Genomic DNA, 26,267 nt, shown 5'->3' on the forward strand with positions numbered 1-26,267 from the left:
GCTGTGTAGTAAAACATCCCATGCTTGTGTGGGTGTTGGTTGGCTGTGCAGCAGGACTAGCAGGGGAGGTGTATTTGCCTGGAGGCGAGGGGGGGCATGCGGGAGGCTTGTGGGAGTTGAGACGAAGATGTACAGCGTCTACATTAGACCGGGGGAGGTGGTGGCGTGCGGGAGGCATGTGGGAGTTGAGACGAAGATGTACAGCCTCTACATTAGAGTGATCCTGAGCAGCCCAGAGCCCCATCACTCTTCCCTATCTTCCCTCTCCAGAGACCAAAGTGAGCAGCTTAATCATCGCTGAGCTGCCCCTGATTGGCTTAAATGTCCCTGGGCCTGTACTGCAGCCCACTTGGCCAGGCAGGGGCAGCAGTGTCCAGCTCTGACCAGCCCTGGACATCATGGCTGACCATCTCGTCATCTCGACCATCTCGATCACCTGCGCAGGTGGAGAGAAGGGGAGAAGACCCCATGATCTTGTTTTCAAGGATCACTTTCTCAGGCCAGTGCAGGAGGAGGAGGAGAGGTTCTAGCCATTCTTCTAGTTAATCAGAATCTCATAGAGAAGCTGCACACAATTTCACATCAGCGGTTCCCTCGGTATCAAAAATCATCCCACCCCCCCCCCCCCCCACACACACACACACACACACACACACACAGGTAGCTGTTTGTCTGACCGGTGGCTCGACACGTCCGTTCACATGGAAGAGGAGGCGGGGGGACAGCAGCGGCTCCCGGCCCAGGTATTGGCTTTCCCCTGAGGGAGAGTTCTAATTAGGTAATTGACTGATGCACAAAGCAGGTGCATGTATCCGTTACAGGAGGCTCGACCTGTTCGTTATTAAACAGTGACCCTCTCTCCGCCACTCGTGCCAAAGCCTGAGGCGCAGGGGAGAAAGTCCCCGGCAGGAGCACTCACAGGGATCAGACGCATTCGTAATTACACTTGCCGGTCACACAAGTCATTTTTGTTGGCTTCACATGGAGGGTGAAATCGACAGCCACTCAGGTTTCTGCTGCTGATGGAGACCACATACGTCACTGTCCAGGGGTACGAAAGACATGGGATTGTCTGACAAAACAACAACAGACAAAACATGTAGACAACAAACTGTTTCTAGTTCTACAGGTAAGTAAGTGTAAGTGCCTCAGGCAATGGAGTGGCATAGGACATTAATCACACTATATTCGTATTTACAAATGTGATTGGTTAGTGCAACTGACAATAGCATCTCAAAATATCCACAGAGCTGCCAAATAATGCACAACCTCCACCATCAATTATTTCCTTTCCACAGATACACCACACTATTCTGGGTCAAGTTCCTTTTTAAGTGAGGTCGACATGTTCCCAAGTGAAAGCCAGCATCGAGTCAATCTTGTGTATTTGAAGCAGTTTACTATCTCTGAGAGAGTGATATGAAGTGTTGGGTTGCTGCCGGGCTCTCACTTCAGTTTATTCACAGAAGGAGGCAATGCATTCAGGATATGGATTGATAGAGGATACAGGAATTGATTGGCTGAGTGTGCTGGAGCTACAGTGCCACGGGAACGGGAGACGGCCATTTTCATTCAGCTGGACAACACATGTAATTTCTCCTTGTGGGAAAGACTTACAGAGCTACTGAGAAGTAATGCAACAGCTTTTGGGTCACCGATTTTCAAGTCATATAAATAAAGTTAGTTGCTGCTCTCTGGCCGATGAAATATGATTTATTTGTAATTCCTTAACCTTTCTAGCGCAGGCATTCCCTAGCGGAACACCTCGACAACATTCCGCTGAAAAGGCAGCGCGGGAAATTCAAAAATATTTTTTTGAAATACAGTGGGAGAACAAGTATTTGTTTTCCTACTTACAAAGCATGTAGAGGTCTGTAATGTTTATCATAGGTACACTTCAACTGTGAGAGACAGAATCTAAAACAAAAATCCAGAAAATCACATTGTACGATTTTTAAGTAATTAATTTGCATTTTATTGCATGACATAAGTATTTGATCACCTACCAACCAGTAAGAATTCCGGCTCTCACAGACCTGTTAGTTTTTCTTTAAGAAGCCCTCCTGTTCTCCACTCATTACCTGTATTAACTGCACCTGTTTTAACTCGTTACCTGTATAAAAGACACCTGTCCACACACTCAATCAAACAGACCCCAACCTCTCCACAATGGCCAAGACCAGAGAGCTGTGTAAGGACATCAGGGATAAAATTGTAGACCTACACAAGGCTGGGATGGGCTACAGGACAATAGGCAAGCAGCTTGGTGAGAAGGCAACAACTGTTGGCGCAATTATTAGAAAATGGAAGAAGTTGAAGATCACGGTCAATCACCCTCGGTCTGGGGCTCCATGCAAGATCTCACCTCGTGGGGCATCAATGATCATGAGGAAGGTGAGGGATCAGCCCAGAACTACACGGCAGGACCTGGTCAATGACCTGAAGAGAGCTGGGACCACAGTCTCAAAGAAAATCATTAGTAACACACTACGCCGTCATGGATTTAAATCCTGCAGCGCACGCAAGGTCCCCCTGCTCAAGCCAGCGCATGTCCAGGCCCGTCTGAAGTTTGCCAATGACCATCTGGATGATCCAGAGGAGGAATGGGAGAAGGTCATGTGGTCTGATGAGACAAAAATAGAGCTTTTTGGTCTAAACTCCACTCGCCGTGTTTGGAAGAAAAAAAGGACGAGTACAACCCCAAGAACACCATCCCAACCGTGAAGCATGGAGGTGGAAACATCATTCTTTGGGGATGCTTTTCTGCAAAGGGGACAGGCCGACTGCACCGTATTGAGGGGAGGATGGATGGGGCCATGTATCGCGAGATCTTGGCCAACAACCTCCTTCCCTCAGTAAGAGCATTGAAGATGGGTCGTGGCTGGGTCTTCCAGCATGACAACGACCTGAAACACACAGCCAGGGCAACTAAGGAGTGGCTCCGTAAGAAGCATCTCAAGGTCCTGGAGTGGCCTAGCCAGTCTCCAGACCTGAACCCAATAGAAAATCTTTGGAGGGAGCTGAAAGTCCGTATTGCCCAGCGACAGCCCCGAAACCTGAAGGATCTGGAGAAGGTCTTTATGGAGAAGTGGGCCAAAATCCCTGCTGCAGTGTGTGCAAATCTGGTCAAGAACTGCAGGAAACGTATGATCTCTGTAATTGCAAACAAAGATTTCTGTACCAAATATTAAGTTCTGCTTTCTGATGTATCAAAAACTTATGTCATGTAATAAAATGCAAAATAATTACTTAAAAATCATACAACGCGATTTTCTGGATTTTTGTTTAGATTCCGTCTCTCACAGGTGAAGTGTACCTATGATAAAAATTACAGACCTCTACATGCTTTGTAAGTAGGAAAACCTGCAAAATCGGCAGTGTATGAAATACTTGTTCTCCCCACTGTATGTAACTTTCACACAGTAACAAGTGCAATACACCAAATGAAAGATAAACTTTGATAAAAGATACAAGTGTTATTCACAGAAGTAAAGATAGACTTCTCCTTAATGCAACCACTGTGTCAGATTTCAAAAAAACTTTACGGAAAAAGCATAATTTGAGTACGGCGCTCAGAGCCCAATCCAGCCAAAGAAATATCCGCCATGTTGGAGTCAGCAAAAGTTAGGAATAACATTATAAATATTCGCTTCCCTTTGATGATCTTCATCAGAATGCACTCCCATGAATCCCAGTTTGACAATGAATGACTGATTTGTTCAATAAAGTTCCATAAAGTCCATCATTTATGTCCAAATAGCCACTTGTTATTAGCGTGTTCAGCCCATCTTCATGAGGCGCGAGCACTACGTCCAGACAAAAACTCAAAGTTCCGTTACAGGCCGTAGAAACATGTCAAACGATGTATGGAATCAATCTTTAGGATGTTTTTAACATAAACCTTCAATAATGTTCCAACCTGAGAATTCCATTGTCTGTAGAAAAGCACGGGAACGAGAGCTAACTCTGTCGGGACCGCGCGTCACGAGCCTGAGACACTCTGCCAGACACCTGACTCATTCAGCTCCCATTCCCCCCTCCTTTATAGCAGTAGCCTGAAACAAGTTTCTAAAGACAGTTGACATCTAGTGGAAGCCTTAGGAAGTGCAACTTGACCCCATAGACACTGTGTATTCGGTAGGCCAAGCTTTGTAAAACTACAAACCTCAGATTTCCCACTTCCTGGTTGGATTTTTCTCAGGTTTTCGCCTGCCATATGAGTTCTGTTAAACTCACAGACTTAATTCAAACAGTTTTAGAAACTTCAGAGTGTTTTCTATCTAATACTACTAATAATATGCATATATTAGCATCTGGGACAGAGTAGCAGGCAGTTTACTCTGGGCACGCATTTCATCCAAAAGTGAAAATGCTGCCCCCTATCCCAAACTGCCTCCTGAGCCCTCTGTGCAGCATGGACAAACCCTTTCAACGTCAAAGAATGACATCGTCATCAACAACAACAAACCTGCCAAGAAGCAGATGAAAGCATGTCAGTGGACCAATTCATGCTCAACCAAACCTTTTGAGTCACACAAATAAATGTTTGTTGAAACCTTCTGGAAATATACACTTCATACAGCATATCTATCATGTATCAATGGTCAGATTGTTGTCCTTGTCGTGGGGGTGGGCTGAGGACAGGTGGTGACCCAGAGGGGGTCATCCCATAAGGAGGGAATCTGGACACCCACTGTGCTTAATCTGACACATCCCAGGGGACACTATGGAGTGAGCTCTGGAGAGCAGGGATTACAATGTATCAGCATCTCCTCTCCTCTCCCCTGTCTGCCTGCCTGCCTCCTCAGCAAGCGTTTTTATGGATTAGACTGGAGACAGTGACACTAGGATTACACGAGGGGATGATATTGGGTGTTTAACCCCAAACAATCTCTAATCTAACCTATTCTAATCACTCTTTAGATAATAATTTACCCCGCTGTAAAATGTTGCGTTCGCAAATGGAGAAAAAGGAGTATCCCCCCCGTCCACCATGAGTCTATGCTATTCAGAAACCAACAAACCTTTCTATACCAGCCAAAAATCTGCCATCCACTAACAATACATGAATAAGAATTACAAAAAAATGTATTCTTACCCCAGTAACATGCATACATTACATAGGCAGCAAGACAAGTTCTGTGCTCCAGAACACATTATATATACAGTCCTGAGATTGGAATCAGCAACATTCTGGTTACTCCAACTTCTAGGCCGTTCTGTAGCTTTGCTAAGAGAGACCTCATTAATCTTAAAGCAATGTCCTGCAGCGATGACCAGACAAAGATCATTTCCAGAGCAAAGAAACAAACATATCATTAATTCTGCTTACATAAGTCTACCAGCAGCAGTGCAGATATGGAACAGTGTGTTAGGCCACAACCCTTATAACCCTTTAACATCTGATGAAGTGCCCCCAGTTTTGCCTCTGAGATCCTATCAGACCAGATTACTAGATACAGAATGATATTATCATACATACATGACCAGCTGATCATACCATACCCAAAAGCTTAAACAATCAACCAAACAGTCTAATAAGCAGAGATATGGCTTGTAGCTTTGATTGGATTGGCAACGATTATGATTTACTAACATTTAGCAGCGATAAGAGGCTTCTCTTGACTAGCTAGGTACACATCTAATCCTTTCAAACATGTCTGGATGGTTTTTAAACGTTAAATTGGATTTCCCCTCAGTGATTTGGAGATCTAATGTTACTGGCCTGATTTGTTCATGATCTTTTTGAGCCATGCCTTGTGTTGAAACATTTGGAACATCCACAAGAGCAACACAAATTGTAGGTTGGGTTTGTCTTACTGCTGTTCATTTCCTCTCCACATACCACAAGCAGTGGTGAATGAGCTGTAATCTGTGTGTTTGGATAACTGATTCACCCAGGCCAAGAAAAACACAAAATACCCACAATGCACTTATGTGTAAACGCATATGACGTTTCTGTGTTCCACAGCCCTACTCACTATAAAACCTTACTTTTCTCTGGGCTGTGTTCTCCTAGTCATAACTATAGAGGTGTATGTTCCGCACCGTGGATGTCAATAACTGGGGTTTTCATACCTGCTCTTGTTTCTGGTCTTCTGAGACCACTACTTCCCTGTGTTTCTGTTCTTCTGAGACCACTACTTCCCTGTGTTTCTGTTCTTCTGAGACCACTACTTCCCTGTGTTTCTGTTCTTCTGAGACCACTACTTCTCTGTGTTTCTGTTCTTCTGAGACCACTACTTCCCTGTGTTTCTGTTCTTCTGAGACCACTACTTCTCTGTGTTTCTGTTCTTCTGAGACCGCTACTTCCCTGTGTTTCTGTTCTTCTGAGACCACTACTTCCCTGTGTTTCTGTTCTTCTGAGACCACTACATCCCTGTGTTTCTGTTCTTCTGAGACCACTACTTCTCTGTGTTTCTGTTCTTCTGAGACCACTACTTCCCTGTGTTTCTGTTCTTCTGAGACCACTACTTCTCTGTGTTTCTGTTCTTCTGAGACCACTACTTCCCTGTGTTTCTGTTCTTCTGAGACCACTACTTCCCTGTGTTTCTGTTCTTCTGAGACCACTACTTCTCTGTGTTTCTGTTCTTCTGAGACCACTACTTCCCTGTGTTTCTGTTCTTCTGAGACCACTACTTCCCTGTGTTTCTGTTCTTCTGAGACCACTACTTCCCTGTGTTTCTGTCTGTTGAGACCACCACTTTTAAAAGACGACCCTACTTCATGCTTAACTAATACCTTTCATCCCAAACACTATATAAAATAACTCCTTAAAACACCAAACGGCTCACCTTTCACCCTTCTGAATGTGACCTCTGAACCCTACGAAGCTCCAAGCCCCCTTTAAACCCTCATCTTCCCCTAAAACCCACCAGGCCCTATCCCCTGAAGAGAGGACTTTAGACATTTTTTTTCTTACTGCTTTCAAATGCTTTCCTGCAGCCACAAATAGGACTATAAAAGGGAAAAAGCACAAATAAAAATGATTTTTACGAGATGGAAGGAGGGAAGGGCCTCCTCTCTATGTGCCTTGTTACATTGAGCTTGACCCCGGCATACTCCCTCCCTCCTGAGCACTGCTGGGACTTCACAGAGGAGAGGACATGTCCCACCAACTCAATACTGCAGGGGTCGGACAGACTGTCAGGCTGACTCACTTCAGTCAAGGGATTAGTTATCAAAAATATTCATCTTTCCTCTTGTGGGGTTAATTCATGTTTCACTTGATTATCAACAACAGTAACATGCCGCCATTCGTCTTTTTGGAACCTCTTTCCTGTTCATGTAACAGCTATAATAAAGCATCCTGCTGAGATTGAAGCTGTCCTAATATGGACACCGTACAGTGCATTTCCTGGAAAGGTGGATGGTATTGTGTCATCACGTGAGAAGCAGCTATTAAGATGAGTCAGTAGAACGTCCTGAGTGAAATTATACTCCATGCCTTTGACCTGGACAAGAGAGGACTCTACTCCAGAGTGTCTGGGTCACAGAGTCATCCCACAGAAAGACAGAGACAGACACCACATGCACTGATTAAAACAATAAATCTGATTGGTTTTCCCTCTACGTTTTTACAAGGAGCCCACGATGTGTGGGAGCTTTCCCCGGCCTCTTTCATTCCTCTCCCCAGGTGCTCTCATGTCGCATGTGAAACCTGATCACAGTTAAAAGTGCCAACCCTGGAGAGGAAAAATGCTTTTAGGAACTTTTAAAACTGTGTTTAACAGTGTATTTTTAGTGCCCACTAAAACCTGGGCTGCTGCACCACATGGAAAGGAGGAGACACAGAGCAGCTCTCGGCAGGCAGAGAGAGAGAGAGAGAGAGAGAGAGAGAGAGAGAGAGAGAGAGAGAGAGAGAGAGAGAGAGAGAGAGAGAGAGAGAGAGAGAGAGAGAGAGAGAGAGAGAGAGGGGGCCTCTTCGCTCCCTGTCATGCAACGCCATGCCCTCCCGGGTCTCTGACATTCCTGCCTGCGCCCTTCTTCTCTCTCTCAGACACACAGACAGTGACAAGAACACTAGGACAGGAGAAATGCTGAGAGACCTGAAATCATCCTCCTCAGTGTCTTGAAAGTTCTTCCTGGTATCTCTGCTACAGGATGTGCTCTTCACTCAAAATGGCCACCTCAGCCCTTTGGTTCTTTACCCTGCTGACAGTGACACCTAATGCTTTCTGGAAACTTTTTACTTGGTGTTATACAAAAGGCTGTAAACTTGGGCTGTGGTGTTTTGGGGATGTAACCTGAGCGTGTGACACTGAGGGTGGCATTGCACATTTATTGGCCTAAGATTATACTGATAACTGTAACATCGTCAGACAGGACAGTAATCAAACCAACCCATGGTACCTAGAGATGTGAAAGAACTGTGATATCAAGATTTTAAATATCTGTATCATTATGCTGTACTAGTGCCATGATCACAGATAAAGTATGGACTTTAAGCTGTGATCAAGACAGCGTTGTGCTGTGGTTACAGTTTGTTGTACAGTACCTGATTATCATCACGTACGTTTGCATGGTAATATGTGACAAATATAATGTAAAATATAATGGCTCATAACGTCACAAACAGTGAAAAATTACATAACATCATATTACGGCTATTGAGATGGCCATTGGGAACTCAAATTCTTCCTTTCACCTTTCTGGCTTATCTCATTGGAACTCAAAGTGGGTGAACCAGTCCCGAAAACAGGCCCACCTCCCCTATAGACCATCCTCTCTCTCTCTCTGGGCCGGGGTCTGATGGCAGATCCGTTGACCCCTTCATTCCTCTGCTTGTAAAAACAGCCACAGGGGTCCCAACAAGTGAAGAAATGGAAGCCATGTGACACAAGACAGCACCTATAAATATGCGAAAGATCACAGGGACATTTAATGCTGGGGAGGGCAGACTGTTTTTTTACCACCACGTCTACAACGTCTTAAAAAAGGCCTGTCGTGTCATTTGAAACCAATAAAACTCAAACACTTCCTCAATGGCAGAGAAAGGCCCCTAACCTGCCACAACTCACTGTCTACGGCCTGGGATGGGCTTTTTTCTCTCTCTCTGTCCTCCTCTGCTACTCTCACGACAGTCTGTACCTCAATAGAGAGACACCTCAGAATTCAGAGCGAAGGAGGAGGATTCTGTTTCAGCATGCATGGAGCAGGAAGCTAGTTCTGATTCATAGTGAGCTGTGATTATTAAGGTCAAAATGAGTGGACTATAGACTTGACTGCCTGGGCAGGGCTGGGCAGTAAAGACCTTTAGGACAGTGTTATATAGAGGAGTTGAGAAGGAGGGATCTACTTCGTCAAGTCCTTCCAGCAGAGCAGAGGTGGAACAACATAAGGTGGAAGTGGTGCTGTGTTCTGGGGCCAGTCCTGACACAACAGGGTCTAGTGTCCTGTCATGTGAGTCAGCCTGACCCAGCTAGGGGGCTCTTTACGTCAGGGCTTGGTTTGATTACATCATTGAACGTCAGTGCCCTAAGTTTGAGCGGTCTCTGTTACTCAATAATAACTTCTACCAACCGCAGATGGTGTTGTTTTTGATGGATGCGAGAATTCGAGGCAATGTGTCATATTCCAGTTCACGTTAAATGGCATCTCAAATTAAGAATGGATACTGTTATCAGTAGCATTAATCAAATTATATTTGATACTATAGGTTAGGTATAAGCAGTAAGACATTAATCAAAAATGTAACATTATAATGGCTTCATTAACTTGACCTTTAGATTCATTAGCTTGACTGTAGGAACATAACCTTTTGCATGTTCCCACAGTAGCTTGACTTTTTAGAATGTGACTGTCTGTCGTTAGAAAGTCTGGAAGTTTTGTGTAAAGCAAATATTCTTCTAAAATGTGAGAATTGTCAGAATTCATTGAGAAATGTCATACTTTGGTTCTAATAAACGTGTAAAAAATGTCCACAGCTCCACAGCTATTTCATACAGAATCAAAGTAATTTACCATGGAACACACAATGACTATATACAGTATATTACATACTTATCAAAATATGTCACATTGGCCATGTCTGGATAACTGTATTTGCGTCATAAATAGTAGGCCGTTTGGGTATCAGAAAAAATTGTATTATGTAAAATGTAGAAAATTTAGTATGCTTTAAACCGCAACTGAACCGAAAACGTAGAAAACGACCTATGTGGCATCAATAAGAGTCAGAAACATTTATTGTAGCGTCAAAATTGATAACAAAGTGTAAATAGTATAATTTTGGTCAAAAAGTCAATCTCATCCAAAATGAAGATTTGCGAGATGATTAGGAAAAAAATGGTATGTCACGGCGCCGACAGAGATGGCCGCCTCACTTCGCGTTCTTTGGAAACTATGCAGTATTGATTGTGGGATCTTGTCTATGTCTAGTTGCCTGCGAGCACTACATAGCTTCACGTTTCGTTGCACTTTCTTATTTTTATTTGTGAGTTTCATCGGAATAAATCATGTGGAACTCTATGCACGCTGCGCCTTGGTCTACTCATTTCGATGGCCGTGACAAGTATTTCGTGTTTTTATGTGTTATTTCTTACACTGCTACCCCAGGAAATCTTAAGTCTTATTATATACAGTCGGGAGGAACTATTAGATATAAGAGCAACATCAACTTACCAACATTACGACCAGGAATACAACTTTCCCGAAGCTGATTCTCTGTTTGGTCCACCACCCAGTATACTACCAGCCAATGTCCAGTCTCTTGACAACAAGGTAGACGAAATCGGAGCAAGGATTGCCTTCCAGAGAGACATCAGAGATTGTAACATTCTCTGTTTCACGGCAGAAACAAACATCTTGTCACAATTCCAGTAGTGGTGATAAAGGAGTCAGGCGCAGAGAGCAGGGTAGTGAGTAGCAAGTGGATTTAATATTTCCAAAAAGATATAACACGAGACGGCTACGCCACACATCCAAAGGCGCGTCAAGTACAGTCCAAGACAAACAGGACAAAAATCCACAGGGAACAGACACCACAAACAGAAAAACAAGCCGCACTAAAGTCGGCGGGCCAACTGGGTTTAAATAGTCCACAATAAACCTAAACACAAAACAGGTGCAAAAAATCAGACAAAACTAAATGAAACAGAAAAGGGGATCGGTGGCCAGTAGGCCGGAGACGACGACCGCAGAGCGCGGCCCGAACGGGAAGAGGCACCATCGTCGGCGGGATTCGTAACAGTACTCCCCCGCCAGGTCTCCCTAGAGCGCTGTACCCACTCCTCCACCGCAGGAGCTTCGGTCTGACTCTGATGCCACGGAGCCAGGACCGGCTGGTATCCCAGCACGCATTGAAATGGCGATATGTTCGTGGAGGAGTGACGGAGTGAGTTCTGCGCCAACTCCGCCCATGGGACGTACCTCGCCCATTCTCCTGGCCGGTCCTGGCAATACGAGCTCAGAAACCTACCCACTTCCTGGTTTACTCTTTCCACCTGCCCATTACTTTCGGGGTGATAACCAGAGGTCAGGCTGACCGAGACCCCCAGACGCTCCATAAACGCCCTCCAAACACGGGGCGTGAACTGGGGACCTCGATCAGTTACGATATCCTCCGGCACCCCGTAGTGCCGGATGACGTGGGTAAATAGAGCCTCCGCAGTCTGTAGGGCCGTAGGGAGACCAGGCAATGGGAGGAGACGGCAGGACTTAGAGAACCGATCCACAACGACCAGAATGGTGGTGTTCCCCTGAGATGGGGGAAAATCAGTCAAAGTCCACCGATAGATGAGACCAGGGCCGTTGTGGAATAGGGAGGGGCTGTAACTTCCCTCTAGGCAGGTGCCTAGGAGCCTTACTCTGCGCGCACACCGAACAGGAGGAGACATAAAGCCTCACGTCCTTAGCTAAGGTGGGCCACCAGTATTTACCCCTAAGACCACGCACCATCCTCGCAATCCCTGGATGACCTGAAGAAGGAAGAGTGTGAGCCCACCGAATCAATTGATCACGAACACCAAGCGGCACGTACCTGAGGCCGGTCGGACACTGTGAGGGCGCAGGTTCCAACCGCAACGCCCGCTCGATGTCCACCTCCCATACCACCGGAGCCACCAGCCTAGAAGCTGGAAGGATGGGAGTTGGATTGATGGACCGGTCCTCAGTGTCATAGAGACAGGACAGCGCGTCGGCCTTAGTGTTAAGAGAACCTGGTCGATAAGAGATGGTAAATCTAAATCGGGTAAAGAACATGGCCCACCTAGCCTGACGCGGATTCAGTCTCCTCGCCGCCCGGATATACTCCAGATTGCGGTGGTCAGTCCAGATGAGGAAAGGGTGTTTAGCCCCCTCAAGCCAGGGTCTCCACACCTTCAGGGCTTTTACCATAGCTAGCAACTCCCGGTCCCCCACATCATAGTTCCGCTCCGCCGGATCCAGCTTCTTAGAAAAGAAAGCGCAGGGGCGGAGCTTCGGTGGCGTACCCGAGCGCTGTGACAGCACGGCTCCAACCCCAGCCTTGGATGCATCCACCTCCACTATGAATGCTAACGAAGGGTCCAGATGCGCCAACACGGGCGCGTCAGTAAACAGAGCCTTCAGCTGGCTGAAAGCTCTATCTGCCTCAGCCGACCAACATAAACGCACCGGCCCCCCATTCAGCAGTGAGGTAATAGGCGACGCCACTTGGCCAAAACCCCGAATAATCTCCGGTAGTAATTGGCAAACCCTAAAAACCGCTGCACCTCCTTTACCGTGGTCGGAGTCGGCCAATTACGCACGGCGTTAACCTGTTGGGGATGGGGGCGCTGTTTAGACTATTTATGCTAATTTGGCAAATTTTTGAAACGGCTTCCCACAAAATCCTTGATCGTACAATATGCATATTATTATTATTATTGGATAGAAAACAGTCTATGGTTTCTATAGGAGTTGAAATTTTGTCTCTAAGTGGAACAGAGCCCATTCTACAGCAATTTCCCTGACATGGAGTCAGATTTGAGAAATGTTGGCCACTCTTCTGAAGTCAGTTAAAAGGGCACTGTCGTTGCTATGACTATACGGACACTTCTTACGTCTTCCCCTGGATGCCTTTACGTGATGACGATTCCAATGGGGTCGATTGCGCGTTCACAGGCCCCACAAATGAAAAAACCCTGAAGCTAGTCATTCTTTTGGAGCTGCGTCATGCGCCTAGAGGACACCGGCCCGCACCTTTTCCAAGCATTAGTGAAGGGGGTAATATTACTCGGGTCATGTTTCTACTCGTTATGGGAGTTAAAAACATCATAAGGTAGTTAATTTAAAGCGTTTTATAGCAATTTATATCCGTTTAGTGCGATTTTGGGACATTTATTTTTGCAACGATGTGAAAAGTTGGGCACGCTTTTCAGTTCATCCCGAACGCAGTTGACATTTCCACATGGCAAGAGGACAGCTTTCCACCAAAAGACGATTTCTCCCAAGAAAGGATCCTTTGCCCAAGATACTGATGGAAGAACAGCTCAAGGTAGGACATTTTTATTATGATAAATCGTGTTTCTGTCGAAACATTTTAGTGGCTTAGGACGCCATGTTTTTTGACGTAGCTTCGCTTGGCGCAAACTGTATTGAAAAGTAAGGATAAATTAAAAAATGTAATAACGCAATTGTATTAAGAATTAAATTGTCTATCAATCCCTGTCCACCCTATATTTTTTAGTCACGTTTATGAGTATTTATGTATAAGAGTAGATCACTGTCTAAGTGGCGCAAGGACTTTTTCTTTACCAGCTTGTCTACATTTCACATTGTCTAACCATGATTTTGGTGGCTAAATATAAACATTTTCGATCAAACTGTATATGCATGTTGTAATGTGATGTTACAGGAGTGTCATCGGAAGAATTCTGAGAAGGTTAGTGAAAAAATTAATATCTTTTGGCGATGTTGACTTTTATCGCTCACTTTGGCTAGAATCAATGCTGGGCTGCTAATTGCTATGTGCTAAGCTAATATAACGATTTATTGTGTTTTCGCTGTAAGACACTTAGAAAATCTGAAATATTGTCTGTATTCACAGGATCTGTGTCTTTCGATTCGTGTATGCTGTGTATTTTTACGAAATGTTTGATGATTAGTAGTTAGGTAAACACGTTGCTCATTGTAATTATTCTAGTCCATTTGTGACGGTGGGTGCAATTGTAAACTATGCCATATACCTGAAATATGCACTTTTTTCTAACAAAACCTATCCCATACCATAAATATGTTATCAGACTGTCATCTAATGAGTTTTTTTGTTGGTTAGGGGCTATAAATATCTTAGTTTAGCCGAATTGGTGATGGCTACTGGTGTTGGTGGACAAATAAAAGATGGTGGATTATGCTAATGTGTTTTTAGGTAATAGATGTACATCTTTACATATTGTGTCTTCCCTGTAAAACATTTTAAAAATCGGAAATGTTGACTGGATTCACAAGATCTGTGTCTTTCATTAGCTGTATTGGACTTTAATGTGTGAAAGTTAAATATTTTAAAAAAATATTTTTTTGGAATTTCGCGGCACTGGTTTTTCAGTGGGGGGGGGAGGGGGTGTGCCGCTAGCGCCACGCTGATCCTAGACAGGTTAACGCGGTCACACTCCATCACCACCCCCGAGGTGGAAATACGATAACCCAGGAAGGAAACGGCTCGTTTGGAGAACACACATTTCTCAGCCTTGACGTATAGGTCATGCTCCAGCAGTCACCCAAGTACCTTGCGCACCAGGGAGACATGCGCGGCGTTTGTGGCAGAATAAATCAAGATGTCATCAATGTATACCACCACACCCTGCCCGTGCAGGTCCCTGAGAATCTCATCGACAAAGGATTGAAAAACGGCTGGAGCATTCTTTAACCCATACAGCATGACGAGGTACTCATAATGGCCTGATGTGGTACTAAACGCTGTTTTCCACTCATCTCAATTTTCGATCCAATTTTGTGAAAAACGCGCTCCGTGGAATGATTCCACCGCCGTAGCGATGAGAGGTAGCGGATAACTAAATCCCACTGTGATCGAATTTAGACCTCGATAATCAATGCACGGACGCAGTCCTCCCTCCTTTTTCTTAAAAAAAAAGAAACTTGAGGAGACAGGTGACATGGAGGGCCGAATGAACCCCTGTCTCAGAGTCTCCGTGATATATGTCTCCATAGCCAACGTCTCCTCCTGAGACAGTGGGTACACGTGACTCCTGGGAAGTGCAGCGTTCTCCTGGAGGTTTATCACGCAATCCCCCCGTCGATGGGGTGGTAATTTGGTCGCCTTTTTTTTACAAAAAGCGAACGCCAAATCGGCATATTCTGGGGGGATGCGCACAGTGGAAACCTGGTCTGGACTCTCCACCGACGTGGCACCGATGGAAACTCCTATACACCTACCTGAACACTCCTCTGACCACCCCTGAAGAGCCCCCTGTCTCCAGGAAATGAGGGGATTGTGACTAGCCAACCAGGGAATCTCCAACACCACTGGAAACGCAGGTGAATCAATAAGGTAGAAACTGATCCGCTCCCTATGATTCCCCTGCGTTACCATGTCCAACGGTATCGTGGCCTCCCTGACCAGCCCTGACCCTAACGGTCGGCTATCTAAGGAGTGCACGGGGAAAGGTGGGTCTATCTGCACTAACGGAATACCCAACTTACGGGCGAGTCCGCGATCCATAAAACTCCCAGCTGCGCCTGAATCGACTAGCGCCTTATGCTGGAGAGAGGGGAAAAACGCGGGGAAGAAAATAAACAAAAACATGTGACCAACAGGGAGCTCTGGGTGAGTTTTGTGCCTACTCACCTGGGGTGGCCGAGAAGTGTTCCGCCTGCCATCTCGACTCCCTGACTGACTCCTCCAGCACCGGTCCGAAGTGTGTCCTCTCCGGCCGCAGTAGGTGCAGGAGGAGCCTCCTCCGCCGGTCCCCCTAGATGCAGCTCCTCCCAACTCCATCGGAGTTGGAGCGGGAGGGCTGGGAGGTGGAACTGACAGGACCCCCTCTGAACGCCCACGGGCAGCTAGCAGGTTGTCCAGTCGTATCGACATGTCAATGAGCTCGTCGAGGGAGAGTGTAGTGTCCCGACAAGCTAGCTCCCGACGGACGTCCTCCCGAAGGCTACATCGATAGTGGTCCATCAGGGCCCTGTCATTCCACCCCGCTCCAGCAGCCAAGGTCCGGAACTCCAAGGCGAAGTCTTGCGCACTCCTCGTCTCCTGTCTGAGGTGGAACAGTCGCTCACCCACCGCTCGGCCCTCCTGAGGGTGGTCAAATACGGCCCGAAAGCGGCGGGTGAACTCTGGGTAGTGGTCCCGAGCCGAGTCTGGGCCGTTCCATACAGCGTTGGCCCATTCTAGGGCTCTACCCATCAGACAGGAGATAAGGAGGCTAACACTCTCCTCGCCCGAGGGAGTCGGATGAACGGTAGCCAGGTAGAGCTCCAGCTGGAGCAAAAACCCCTGGCACCCAGAACCAGACGACGACGTGGAAGGAGTGGGTTGCGTCGTCTGTGGAGGAGCTGGGGTAGATGTCGGGAGACCACTCCTCTCCCATCGCTCCATCCTCTCCATCATCAGGTCCATCGCCGAACCGATCCTATGTAGGACGGCGGTGTGATGGAGGACACGCTCCTCCATCGATGGAAGAGGGGTGGTCGCTGCTCCTGCTGACTCCATGTTTTGGTGCGGGCTTCTGTCACAATTCCAGTAGTGGTGATAAAGGAGTCAGGCGCAGAGAGCAGTGTAGTGAGTAGCAAGTGGATTTAATATTTCCAGAAAGATATAACACGAGACGGCTACGCCACACATCCAAAGGCGTGTCAAGTACAGTCCAAAACAAACAGGACAAAAATCCACAGGGAACAGACACCACAAACAGAAAAACAAGCCCGCATAAAAGTCGGCGGGCCAACTGGGTTTAAATAGCCCACAATAAACCTAAACACAAAACAGGTGCAACAAATCAGACAAAACTAAATGAAACAGAAAAGGGGATTGGTGGCAGCTAGTAGGCCGGAGACGACGACCGCCGAGCGCCGCCCGAACGGGAAGAGGCCCCATCTTCGGCGGGATTCGTAACACATCTCTCTGGTAAGAAGAAGGGTGGGGGTGTATGCCTTATGATTAACGAGTCGTGGTGTGATCATAACAACATACAGGAACTCAAGTCCTTTTGTTCACCTGACCTAGAATTCCTTACAATCAAATGCGGACCGCATTATCTACCAAGAGAATTCTCTTCGATTATAATCACAGTCGTGTACACTCCCCCAGGCAGACACCTCGAAGGCCCTGAAAGATCTTCATTGGACTCTATGTAAACTGGAATCCACATATCCTGGGGCTGCATTTATTGTAGCTGGGGATTTTAACAAGGCTAATCTGAAAACAAGGCTCCCTAAATTTTATCAGCATATCGAATGCGTGACCTAGGCTGGAAAAATTCTGGATCATTGTTACTCTAACTTCCGCGACGCATACAAAGCCCTCCCTCACCCTCCTTTCTGCAAATCTGACCACGACTCCATTTAGTTGCTCCCAGCCAATAGACAGAAACTAAAACAGGAAATGCCCGTGCTCAGGTCTGTTCAACGCTGGTCAATCTGACCAATCTGATTCCACGCTTCAAGATTGCTTCGATCACGTGGACTGGGATATGTTCCGGATACCATCGAACAACAACATTGATGTATACGCTGATTCGGTGAGAGAGTTTATTAGCAAGTGCATCGGTGATGTTGTACCCAGGGCGACAATTAAAACCTTCCCCAACCAGAAACCGTGGATTGATGGCAACATTCATGCAAAACTGAAAGCTCGAATCACTGCTTTTAATCAGGACAAGGTGACCGGAAACATGACCGAATAAAAACAGTGTAGCTATTCCCTCCGCAAAGCAATCAAACAATCAAACAGCTAAGCGCCAGTATAGAGACGAAGTAGAGTCGCAATTCAGCGGCTCAGACATGACAGGTATGTGGCAGGGTCTACAGTCAATTACGGACTACAAAAAGAAAACCAGCCTCGTTGCGGACCCGATGTCTTGCTCCCAGACAAACTAAAAAACTTCTTTGCTCGCTTTGAGGACAATACAGTGCCACCGACACGGCCCGCTACCAAAACCTGCGGACTCTCCTTCACCGCAGCCAACGTGAGTAAAACATTTAAACGTGTTAACCCTCGCAAGGCTGCCAGCCCAGACGGCATCCCTAGGCACGTCCTCAGAGCATGCACAGACCAGCTGGCTGATGTGTTTACGGACATATTCCATCAATCCCTATCCCAGTCTGCTGTTCCCACATGCTTCAAGAGGGCCACCATTGTTCCTGTTCCCAAGAAAGCTAAGGTAACTGAGCTAAATGACTATTGCCCCGTAGCACTCACTTCCGTCATCATGAAGTGCTTTGAGAGACTAGTCAAGGATCATATCACCTCTACACTACCTGACACCCTAGATCCACTCCAATTTTCTTACCGCCCAAATAGGTCCACAGATGACGCAATCGCAATCACACTGCACATTTCCCTAACCCATCTGGACAAGAGGAATACCTATGTAAGAATGCTGTTCATTGACTACAGCTCAACATTTAACACCATAGTACCCTCCAAACTTGTCATTAAGCTCGAACCCTGGGTCTCGAGCCCGCCCTGTGCAACTGGGTCCTGGACTTCCTGACGGGCCGCCCCCAGGTGGTGAGGGTAGGAAACAAGATCTTCACCCCGCTGATCCTCAACACTGGGGCCCCAAAAGGGTGTGTTCTCAGCCCTCTCCTGTACTCCCTGTTCACCCATGACTGCGTGGCCATGCATGCCTCCAACTCAATCGTCAAGTTTGCAGACGACACTACAGTGGTAGGCTTGATTACCAACAACGACGAGACGGCCTACAGGGAGGAGATGAGGGCCCTCAGAGTGTGGTGTCAGGAAAATAACCTCACACTCAACGTCAACAAAACAAAGGAAATAATCGTGGACTTCAGGAAACAGCAGAGGGAGCACCCCCCTATCCACATCGATGGGACAGTAGTGGAAAAGGTGGAACGTTTTAAGTTCCTCAGCGTACACATCACGGACGAACTGAAATGGTCCACCCACACAGACAGCGTGGTGAAGAAGGCGCAACAGCGCCTCTTCAACCTCAGGAGGCTGAAGAAGTTTGGCTTGTCACCAAAAACACCAAAAACACTCAAACTTTTACAGATGCACAATCGAGTGCATCCTGTCGGGCTGTATCACTGCCTGGTAAGGCAACTGCTCCGCCCACAACCACAAGGCTCTCCAGAGGGTAGTGAGGTCTGCACAACGCATCACCAGGGGCAAACTACCTGCCCTCCAGGACACATACACCACCCGATGTCACAGGAAGACCAAAAATATCATCAAGGACAACAACCACCCGAGCCACTGCCTTTCACTCCGCTATCATCCAGAAGGCGAGGTCAGTACAGGTGCATCAAAGCTGGGACCGAGAGACTGAAAAACAGCTTCTATCTCAAGGCTATCAAACTGTTAAACAGCCATCACTAACATTGAGTGGCTGCTGCCAACATACTGACTCATCTCTAGCCACTTTAATAATAAAAAATTGAATAAACCACCCTGCATACCACTGCCGGCTTGCTTCTGAAGCTAAGCAGGGTTGGTCCTGGTCAGTCCCTGGATGGGAGACCAGATGCTGCTGGAAGTGGTGTTGGAGGGCCAGTAGGAGGCACTCTTTCCTCTGGTCTAAAAAATATCCCAATGCCCCAGGGCAGTGATTGGAGACACTGCCCTGTGTAGGGTGCCGTCTTTCGGATGGGACGTTAAACGGGTGTCCTGACTCTCTGAGGTCATTAAAGATCCCATGGCACTTATCGTAAGAGTAGGGGTGTTAACCCCGGTGTCCTGGCTAAATTCCCAATCTGGCCCTCAAACCATCATGGTCACCTAATAATCCCCAGTTTGCAATTGGCTCATTCATCCCCCTCCTCTCCCCTGTAACTATTCCCCAGGTCGTTGCTGCAAATGAGAACGTGTTCTCAGTCAACTTACCTGGTAAAATAAAAATAATTTTTTTTTAAAAAATCACTAGTCACTTTAAACAATGCCACTTTACATAATGTTTACATACCCTACATTACTCATCTCATATGTATATACTGTACTCTATACCATCTACTGCATCTTGCTTATGCCGTTCGGCCATCGCTCCATATATTTATATGTGCGTATTCTTATTCAGTCCTTTACACATGTGTGTATAAGGTAGTTGTTGTGAAATTGTTAGATTACTTGTTAGATATTACTGCATGGTCGGAACTAGAAGCACAAGCATTTCGCTACACTCGCATTAACATATGCTAACCATGTGTATGTGACCAATAATCTTTGATTTGATGTGATTTGATGAAGGGTACACCACAGTTTTCTTTGGGTTGTTTTTTTTTCATATGCACAGCTGGCAGCACCCAAGTAATCCTCAATTCGGAGCGCAGCTGCACAATTGTAATGCCCATGATAAATTTGGTTTGACTTTGGATATCCCTATGGGGCTAGTTAGGAACCATCTGTAAATGACACAATAGGAGAACATTTTAAAATGTCAATTGATTCAAATTTAAATGACTTGAAAATCTCAAACCAAACATAAATTGTAGAAATTCATATACAAATATTGATAGCAATTTAATGAGAAAACTCAAATGTGTGCAACAACATGAAAAAATTGTCCCATTCACATTGTGTAAATTATTGACGGACTCTAACTAGCCCCACAGATAAGCTATCTAAAGTCAAACCAATTTTGCCACGGTCGCACACTGTTTCAAATGATCTAGAAGGGTGAGTGATTGTAACTGTGTACTGTTGTGGCAGAGTGAATGTACAGATGCTTCCAACGTGCGAACACACACACAAGAGACACCCACATCAAAGCATGCCTCCAAGACGCATATCTAATTTGAGGAGGATGAATGGAGGGTTGAAAAGGAGGGTTGAAAGGGAGGTTGAAAGGAGGGTTGAAAGGAGGTGTGAAAGGAGGTGTGAAAGGAAGATTGAAATGGGGGTTGAAAGGAGGTGTGAAAAGAAAATTGAAAGGAGGTGTGAAAGGAAAATTGAAAGGAGGATGAAAGGAAAATTGAAAGGAGGGTTGAAAGGAGGTTTGAAACGGAGGATATATCAGTCAGTTTCCTTTATATGCCATGATGTCATACTAATTTCCACTTTTCATCTAGTACAAATTCACTGCATGCTATTAAGGAAAATAATCGTCTTTTCAGACCCACAAGTGATTGACAACAGCTGCTAATCAGATAAAGGGAGCTACAATAAAGCAGCATATAACATGTAAACTGAATAGTACACAGCTCAGCATTACAGTTGAGCAAAACATCATTCACTTCATGCACTATTCATTTCAACAGGTTTGTCCTTGTTAATATCAGAATCTCTTCATCGAGAAGTACCTGGTTCCAATACGTCATCAGTATCATTTGTAGCGGTATTTGGTCTGACAATGTGCAGTGGGCCAGGCCTGGTGAGATGATGCCATCCATCACTCCAGCACCTAGTGCCAGAGCTGCTGCTGCAACATTATGAGCTCACAGGAAGGAAATGGAGGGCCTGCAAGATGAGCCTGGCTATAATGAGGCGTCTGTACTAGACCTATGCCCCGCCAGAACACACACACACACACACACACACACACACACACACACACACACACACACACACACACACACACACACACACACACACACACACACACACATAAACACAGAGAGAGAGAGAGACAGAACCACAACAAAAACCTCTGTCAGGGTCTCAGACAAAATAAGGGGGGAATAATCTTAGTGATAAATAGGTGTTCCTCCAGAGGGACGTTGAAGAGAACAAATAGCTTCTTTAATTTACCCATGGGGATTTGCAATTAGTGCCCAAAACTTTCTTTGTACTGTTGAGGAGAAGGCCTCTCTCTGATGTGAATGGCTGTCTGGCTGCAGAGTATTGCTTTCTTCGACTGGTCCGACAGAGGGAAAAAGGATATGATGCTGGTTTACTGTACTGTATTACAATACAGGCTTCTGGGTGATGATCTAATTTTCCCGCTGTTGCATGTCAATTGGTCCTTTAAAGTGCCTATTTCCGATCATGTACAGTAAGGTTTTACATTCTTGTAATATTTTTGTGCTTCTTGTGTTTTTAGTATATATTTAAAGTGTATGAACACTTAAAATGAAAGATACATGGATAATTGGTTAAGTTGGAAAATGTTTGAAAGAATAAAACAACTAGGAGAAAACTCTAATATGTTGTTAGCAACCAAACATACATACACCCTGACATCCTTATGTAGCCCAGTCCAGAGAAGGAATTTAGATCCACCACTGTATACATTAGTTGGGTGTTTACAACTAGAAGAGCATGCTGAATACAGCTGACATCTGAGCGCAGATGTGCCAAACATTATTGGATCTTTGAATACTCATCACATGCTATTCTAGACTAACATAGGCCTACTATTCCTTTCAAATGTAGCATCTGTGACCTACAATCAAACATTTACACTGAGTGTACAAAACATTAAGAACACCTTCCTAATATTGAGTTGCACTCCCAAGGTGCCGAAAGCATTCCACAGGGATCTTGGCCCATGTTGACTCCAATGTTTCCCAGAGTTGTGTCAAGTTGGCTGGATGTCCTTTGGTTGGTGGACCATTCTTGATACACATGGGAAACTGTTGAGCATGAAATATCCAGCAGAGCTGCAGTTCTTGACACAAACCTGTGCGTCTGGCGCATGGCGCCTACTACCATATCCATGTGTATCAAGAATGGTCTAGGACCAAAAGGCTTCTCAACAGCTTTTACCCCCACGCCATAAGACTCCTGAACAGGTAATCAAATGGCTACCCGGACTATTTGCATTGTGCCCCCTCCCCCTCTTTTACGCTGCTGCTACTCTCTGTTTATCATATATGCATAGTCACTTTAACAATACATTCATGTATATACTACCTCAGTTAGCCCAACTAACCGGTGCCCCCGCACATTGGCTACCCGGACTATCTGAATTGTGTCCCACCACCCACCACCCGCCAACTCCTCTTTTACGCTACTGCTACTCTCTGTTTATCATATATGCATAGTCACTTTAACCATACCATAACCATGTACATACTACCTCAATTAGCCCGACTAACCAGTGCCTGTATATAGCCTCGCTGCTGTTATAGCCTCGCTACTCTATATAGCCTCGTTACTCTATATAGCCTCGCTACTGTATATAGCCTCGCTACTGTTATAGCCTCGCTACTCTATATAGCCTCACTACTGTATATAGCCTCGCTACTGTTATAGCCTCGCTACTCTATATAGCCTCGCTACTCTATATAGCCTCGCTACTGTATATAGCCTCGCTACTGTTATAGCCTCGCTACTCTATATAGCCTCGCTACTCTATATAGCCTCGCTACTGTATATAGCCTCGCTACTGTTATAGCCTCGCTACTGTATATAGCCTCGCTACTGTTATAGCCTCGCTACTGTATATAGCCTCGTCACTGTTATTTTTCACTGTCTTTTTACTGTTGTTTTTTATTTCTTTACTTATCTATTGTTCACCTAATACCTATTTTTTACTTTAAAAATGCACTGTTGGTTAGGGCCTGTAAGTAACCATTTCACTGTAAGGTGAACGCCTGTTGTATTTGGCACACGTGACAAATAAACTTTGATTTGAAAAAAAAACGTACATCTTTTACACAAACCATTTCTCAATTGTCTCAAGGCTTAAAAGTGACATCAATAAGGGATCACTTCGTCTGTATTCACCTGGTCAGTCTACGACGCTGGGCGCACAATTGGCCCAGCGTCGTCTGGGTTTGGCCGGGGCAGGCCGTCATTGTAAATAAGAATTTGTTCTTAACTGACTTGCCTAGTTAAATTAAAGTTAAATATATATTTTTAAATAGCGTATTCCCCAATCATCATCCCTCCATGTTTGCCTTTGCCGTCTGAATAGGGCCTGAAGCCTCAGGGAGAGTGACTGGACTTGGCAGTATGGAGTAAATGGTGGAGATAATGGTGGAGGTGGTGGTGGTGAGGGGGTGGAGATAGTGGTAGTGGTGGAGGTTTCGGTGGTGAGGATGGTAGTTGTGGAGGTGGTAATGGTGAGGGAGGTAGAGATAGTGGTAGTGTTGGAGGTGGTGAAGGTGGTGAGGGGGGTGGAGATAGAGGTGGTGGTGGTGAAGGGGGTGAAGATAGTGGTAGTGGTGAAGGTGGTGAGGGGGGTGAAGATAGTGGATGTGGTGAAGATAGTGGTAGTGGTGGAGGTGGTGAGGGGGTGAAGATAGTGGTAGTGGTGGAGGTGGAAAAAGGGGTGGAGATAGTAGGAGTGGTGGAGGTGGTGGGGGTGAGGGGGTGGAGATAGTGGTGGTGGTGGTGGTGGTGAGGGGGTGGAGATGGTGGTCGTGGTGGAGGTGGTGGAGATGGTGGTAGTGGTGGAGGTGGTGGTGAGGAGGGTAGTGGTGGAGGTGGTGGAGATGGTGGTAGTGGTGGAGGTGGTGGTGAGGAGGGTAGTGGTGGAGGTGGTGGGGGGGTGGAGATAGTGGTGGAGATGGTGGTGGTGAGGGGGTGGAGATAGTGGTAGTGGTGGAGATGATGGTGGTGGTGAGGGGGTAGAGATGGGGGTAGTGGTGGAGGTGGTGGTGAGGAGGGTAGTGGTGGAGGTGGTGGTGAGGAGGGTGGTGGTGGAGGTGGTGGTGAGGAGGGTAGTGGTGGAGGTGGTGGTGAGGAGGGTAGTGGTAGAGGTGGTGGTGAGGAGGGTGGTGGTGAGGAGAGTAGTGGTGGAGGTGGTGGTGAGGAGGGTAGTGGTGGAGGTGGTGGTGAGGAGGGTAGTGGTAGAGATGGTGGTGAGGAGGGTAGTGGTGGAGGTGGTGGTGAGGAGGGTAGTGGTGGAGGTGGTGGTGAGGAGGGTAGTGGTAGAGGTGGTGGTGAGGAGGGTGGTGGTGGAGGTGGTGGTGAGGAGGGTAGTGGTGGAGGTGATGGTGAGGAGGGTAGTGGTGGAGGTGGTGGTGCGGAGGGTAGTGGTAGAGGTGGTGGTGAGGAGGGTAGTGGTGGAGGTGGTGGTGAGGAGGGTAGTGGTGGAGGTGGTGGTGAGGAGGGTGGTGGTGGAGGTGGTGGTGAGGAGGGTAGTGGTGGAGGTGGTGGTGAGGAGGGTGGTGGTGAGGAGAGTAGTGGTGGAGGTGGTGGTGAGGAGGGTAGTGGTGGAGGTGGTGGTGAGGAGGGTAGTGGTAGAGATGGTGGTGAGGAGGGTAGTGGTGGAGGTGGTGGTGAGGAGGGTAGTGGTGGAGGTGGTGGTGAGGAGGGTAGTGGTAGAGGTGGTGGTGAGGAGGGTGGTGGTGGAAGTGGTGGTGAGGAGGGTGGTGGTGGAGGTGGTGGTGAGGAGGGTAGTGGTGGAGGTGGTGGTGAGGAGGGTAGTGGTGAGGGGGTAGAGATGGGGGTAGTGGTGGAGGTGGTGGTGAGGAGGGTAGTGGTGGAGGTGGTGGTGAGGAGGGTGGTGGTGGAGGTGGTGGTGAGGAGGGTAGTGGTGGAGGTGGTGGTGAGGAGGGTAGTGGTAGAGGTGGTGGTGAGGAGGGTGGTGGTGAGGAGAGTAGTGGTGGAGGTGGTGGTGAGGAGGGTAGTGGTGGAGGTGGTGGTGAGGAGGGTAGTGGTAGAGATGGTGGTGAGGAGGGTAGTGGTGGAGGTGGTGGTGAGGAGGGTAGTGGTGGAGGTGGTGGTGAGGAGGGTAGTGGTAGAGGTGGTGGTGAGGAGGGTGGTGGTGGAGGTGGTGGTGAGGAGGGTAGTGGTGGAGGTGATGGTGAGGAGGGTAGTGGTGGAGGTGGTGGTGCGGAGGGTAGTGGTAGAGGTGGTGGTGAGGAGGGTAGTGGTGGAGGTGGTGGTGAGGAGGGTAGTGGTGGAGGTGGTGGTGAGGAGGGTGGTGGTGGAGGTGGTGGTGAGGAGGGTAGTGGTGGAGGTGGTGGTGAGGAGGGTAGTGGTGGAGGTGGTGGTGAGGAGGGTAGTGATAGACATGGTGGTGGAGTGGGCTTGAGCACCCTCCCCCTTCTCGATCTCTCTCCCTGCCCTCATCCTCCTCCTCTCCTCCACTAGGGCCTGGCTGGAACCTGCCTCTGATGCTGAAATGCTTTAATCAGCCCAGGATCCCTAATGAATGGAGACTTAGAGTCTGCAGAGGAGAAGAGGAAGAAGGAAGGCAATTTCTGGAAATGATTACTGACTAATTTCCTTGTTTATCCTGCCTTTGAAAGGTTGAGACCCCCACGCCTCC

General features: G+C 46.9%; 1 protein-coding gene across 1 annotated transcript in view; it reads right to left on the reverse strand.

The window, feature by feature from the left end:
- The window catches only part of LOC129819190 (basic proline-rich protein-like), a gene marked incomplete at its 5' end in the record, with an annotated part of 153,159 nt that extends 127,365 nt beyond the window's left edge, over positions 1 to 25,794 (reverse strand). The window contains 5 exons of the mRNA XM_055875741.1: positions 6,079 to 6,688; positions 11,981 to 12,158; positions 24,376 to 24,539; positions 24,627 to 25,413; positions 25,446 to 25,794. Of these exons, the coding sequence (XP_055731716.1) occupies positions 6,079 to 6,688; positions 11,981 to 12,158; positions 24,376 to 24,539; positions 24,627 to 25,413; positions 25,446 to 25,794 (2,088 nt within the window). The remainder of the gene's footprint in view (positions 1 to 6,078; positions 6,689 to 11,980; positions 12,159 to 24,375; positions 24,540 to 24,626; positions 25,414 to 25,445) is intronic.
- Positions 25,795 to 26,267: the final 473 nt, after the last annotated feature.

This window comes from Salvelinus fontinalis, chromosome 21, assembly GCF_029448725.1.
Source record: "Salvelinus fontinalis isolate EN_2023a chromosome 21, ASM2944872v1, whole genome shotgun sequence".
NCBI classification, from domain to species: Eukaryota; Metazoa; Chordata; class Actinopteri; order Salmoniformes; family Salmonidae; genus Salvelinus; species Salvelinus fontinalis.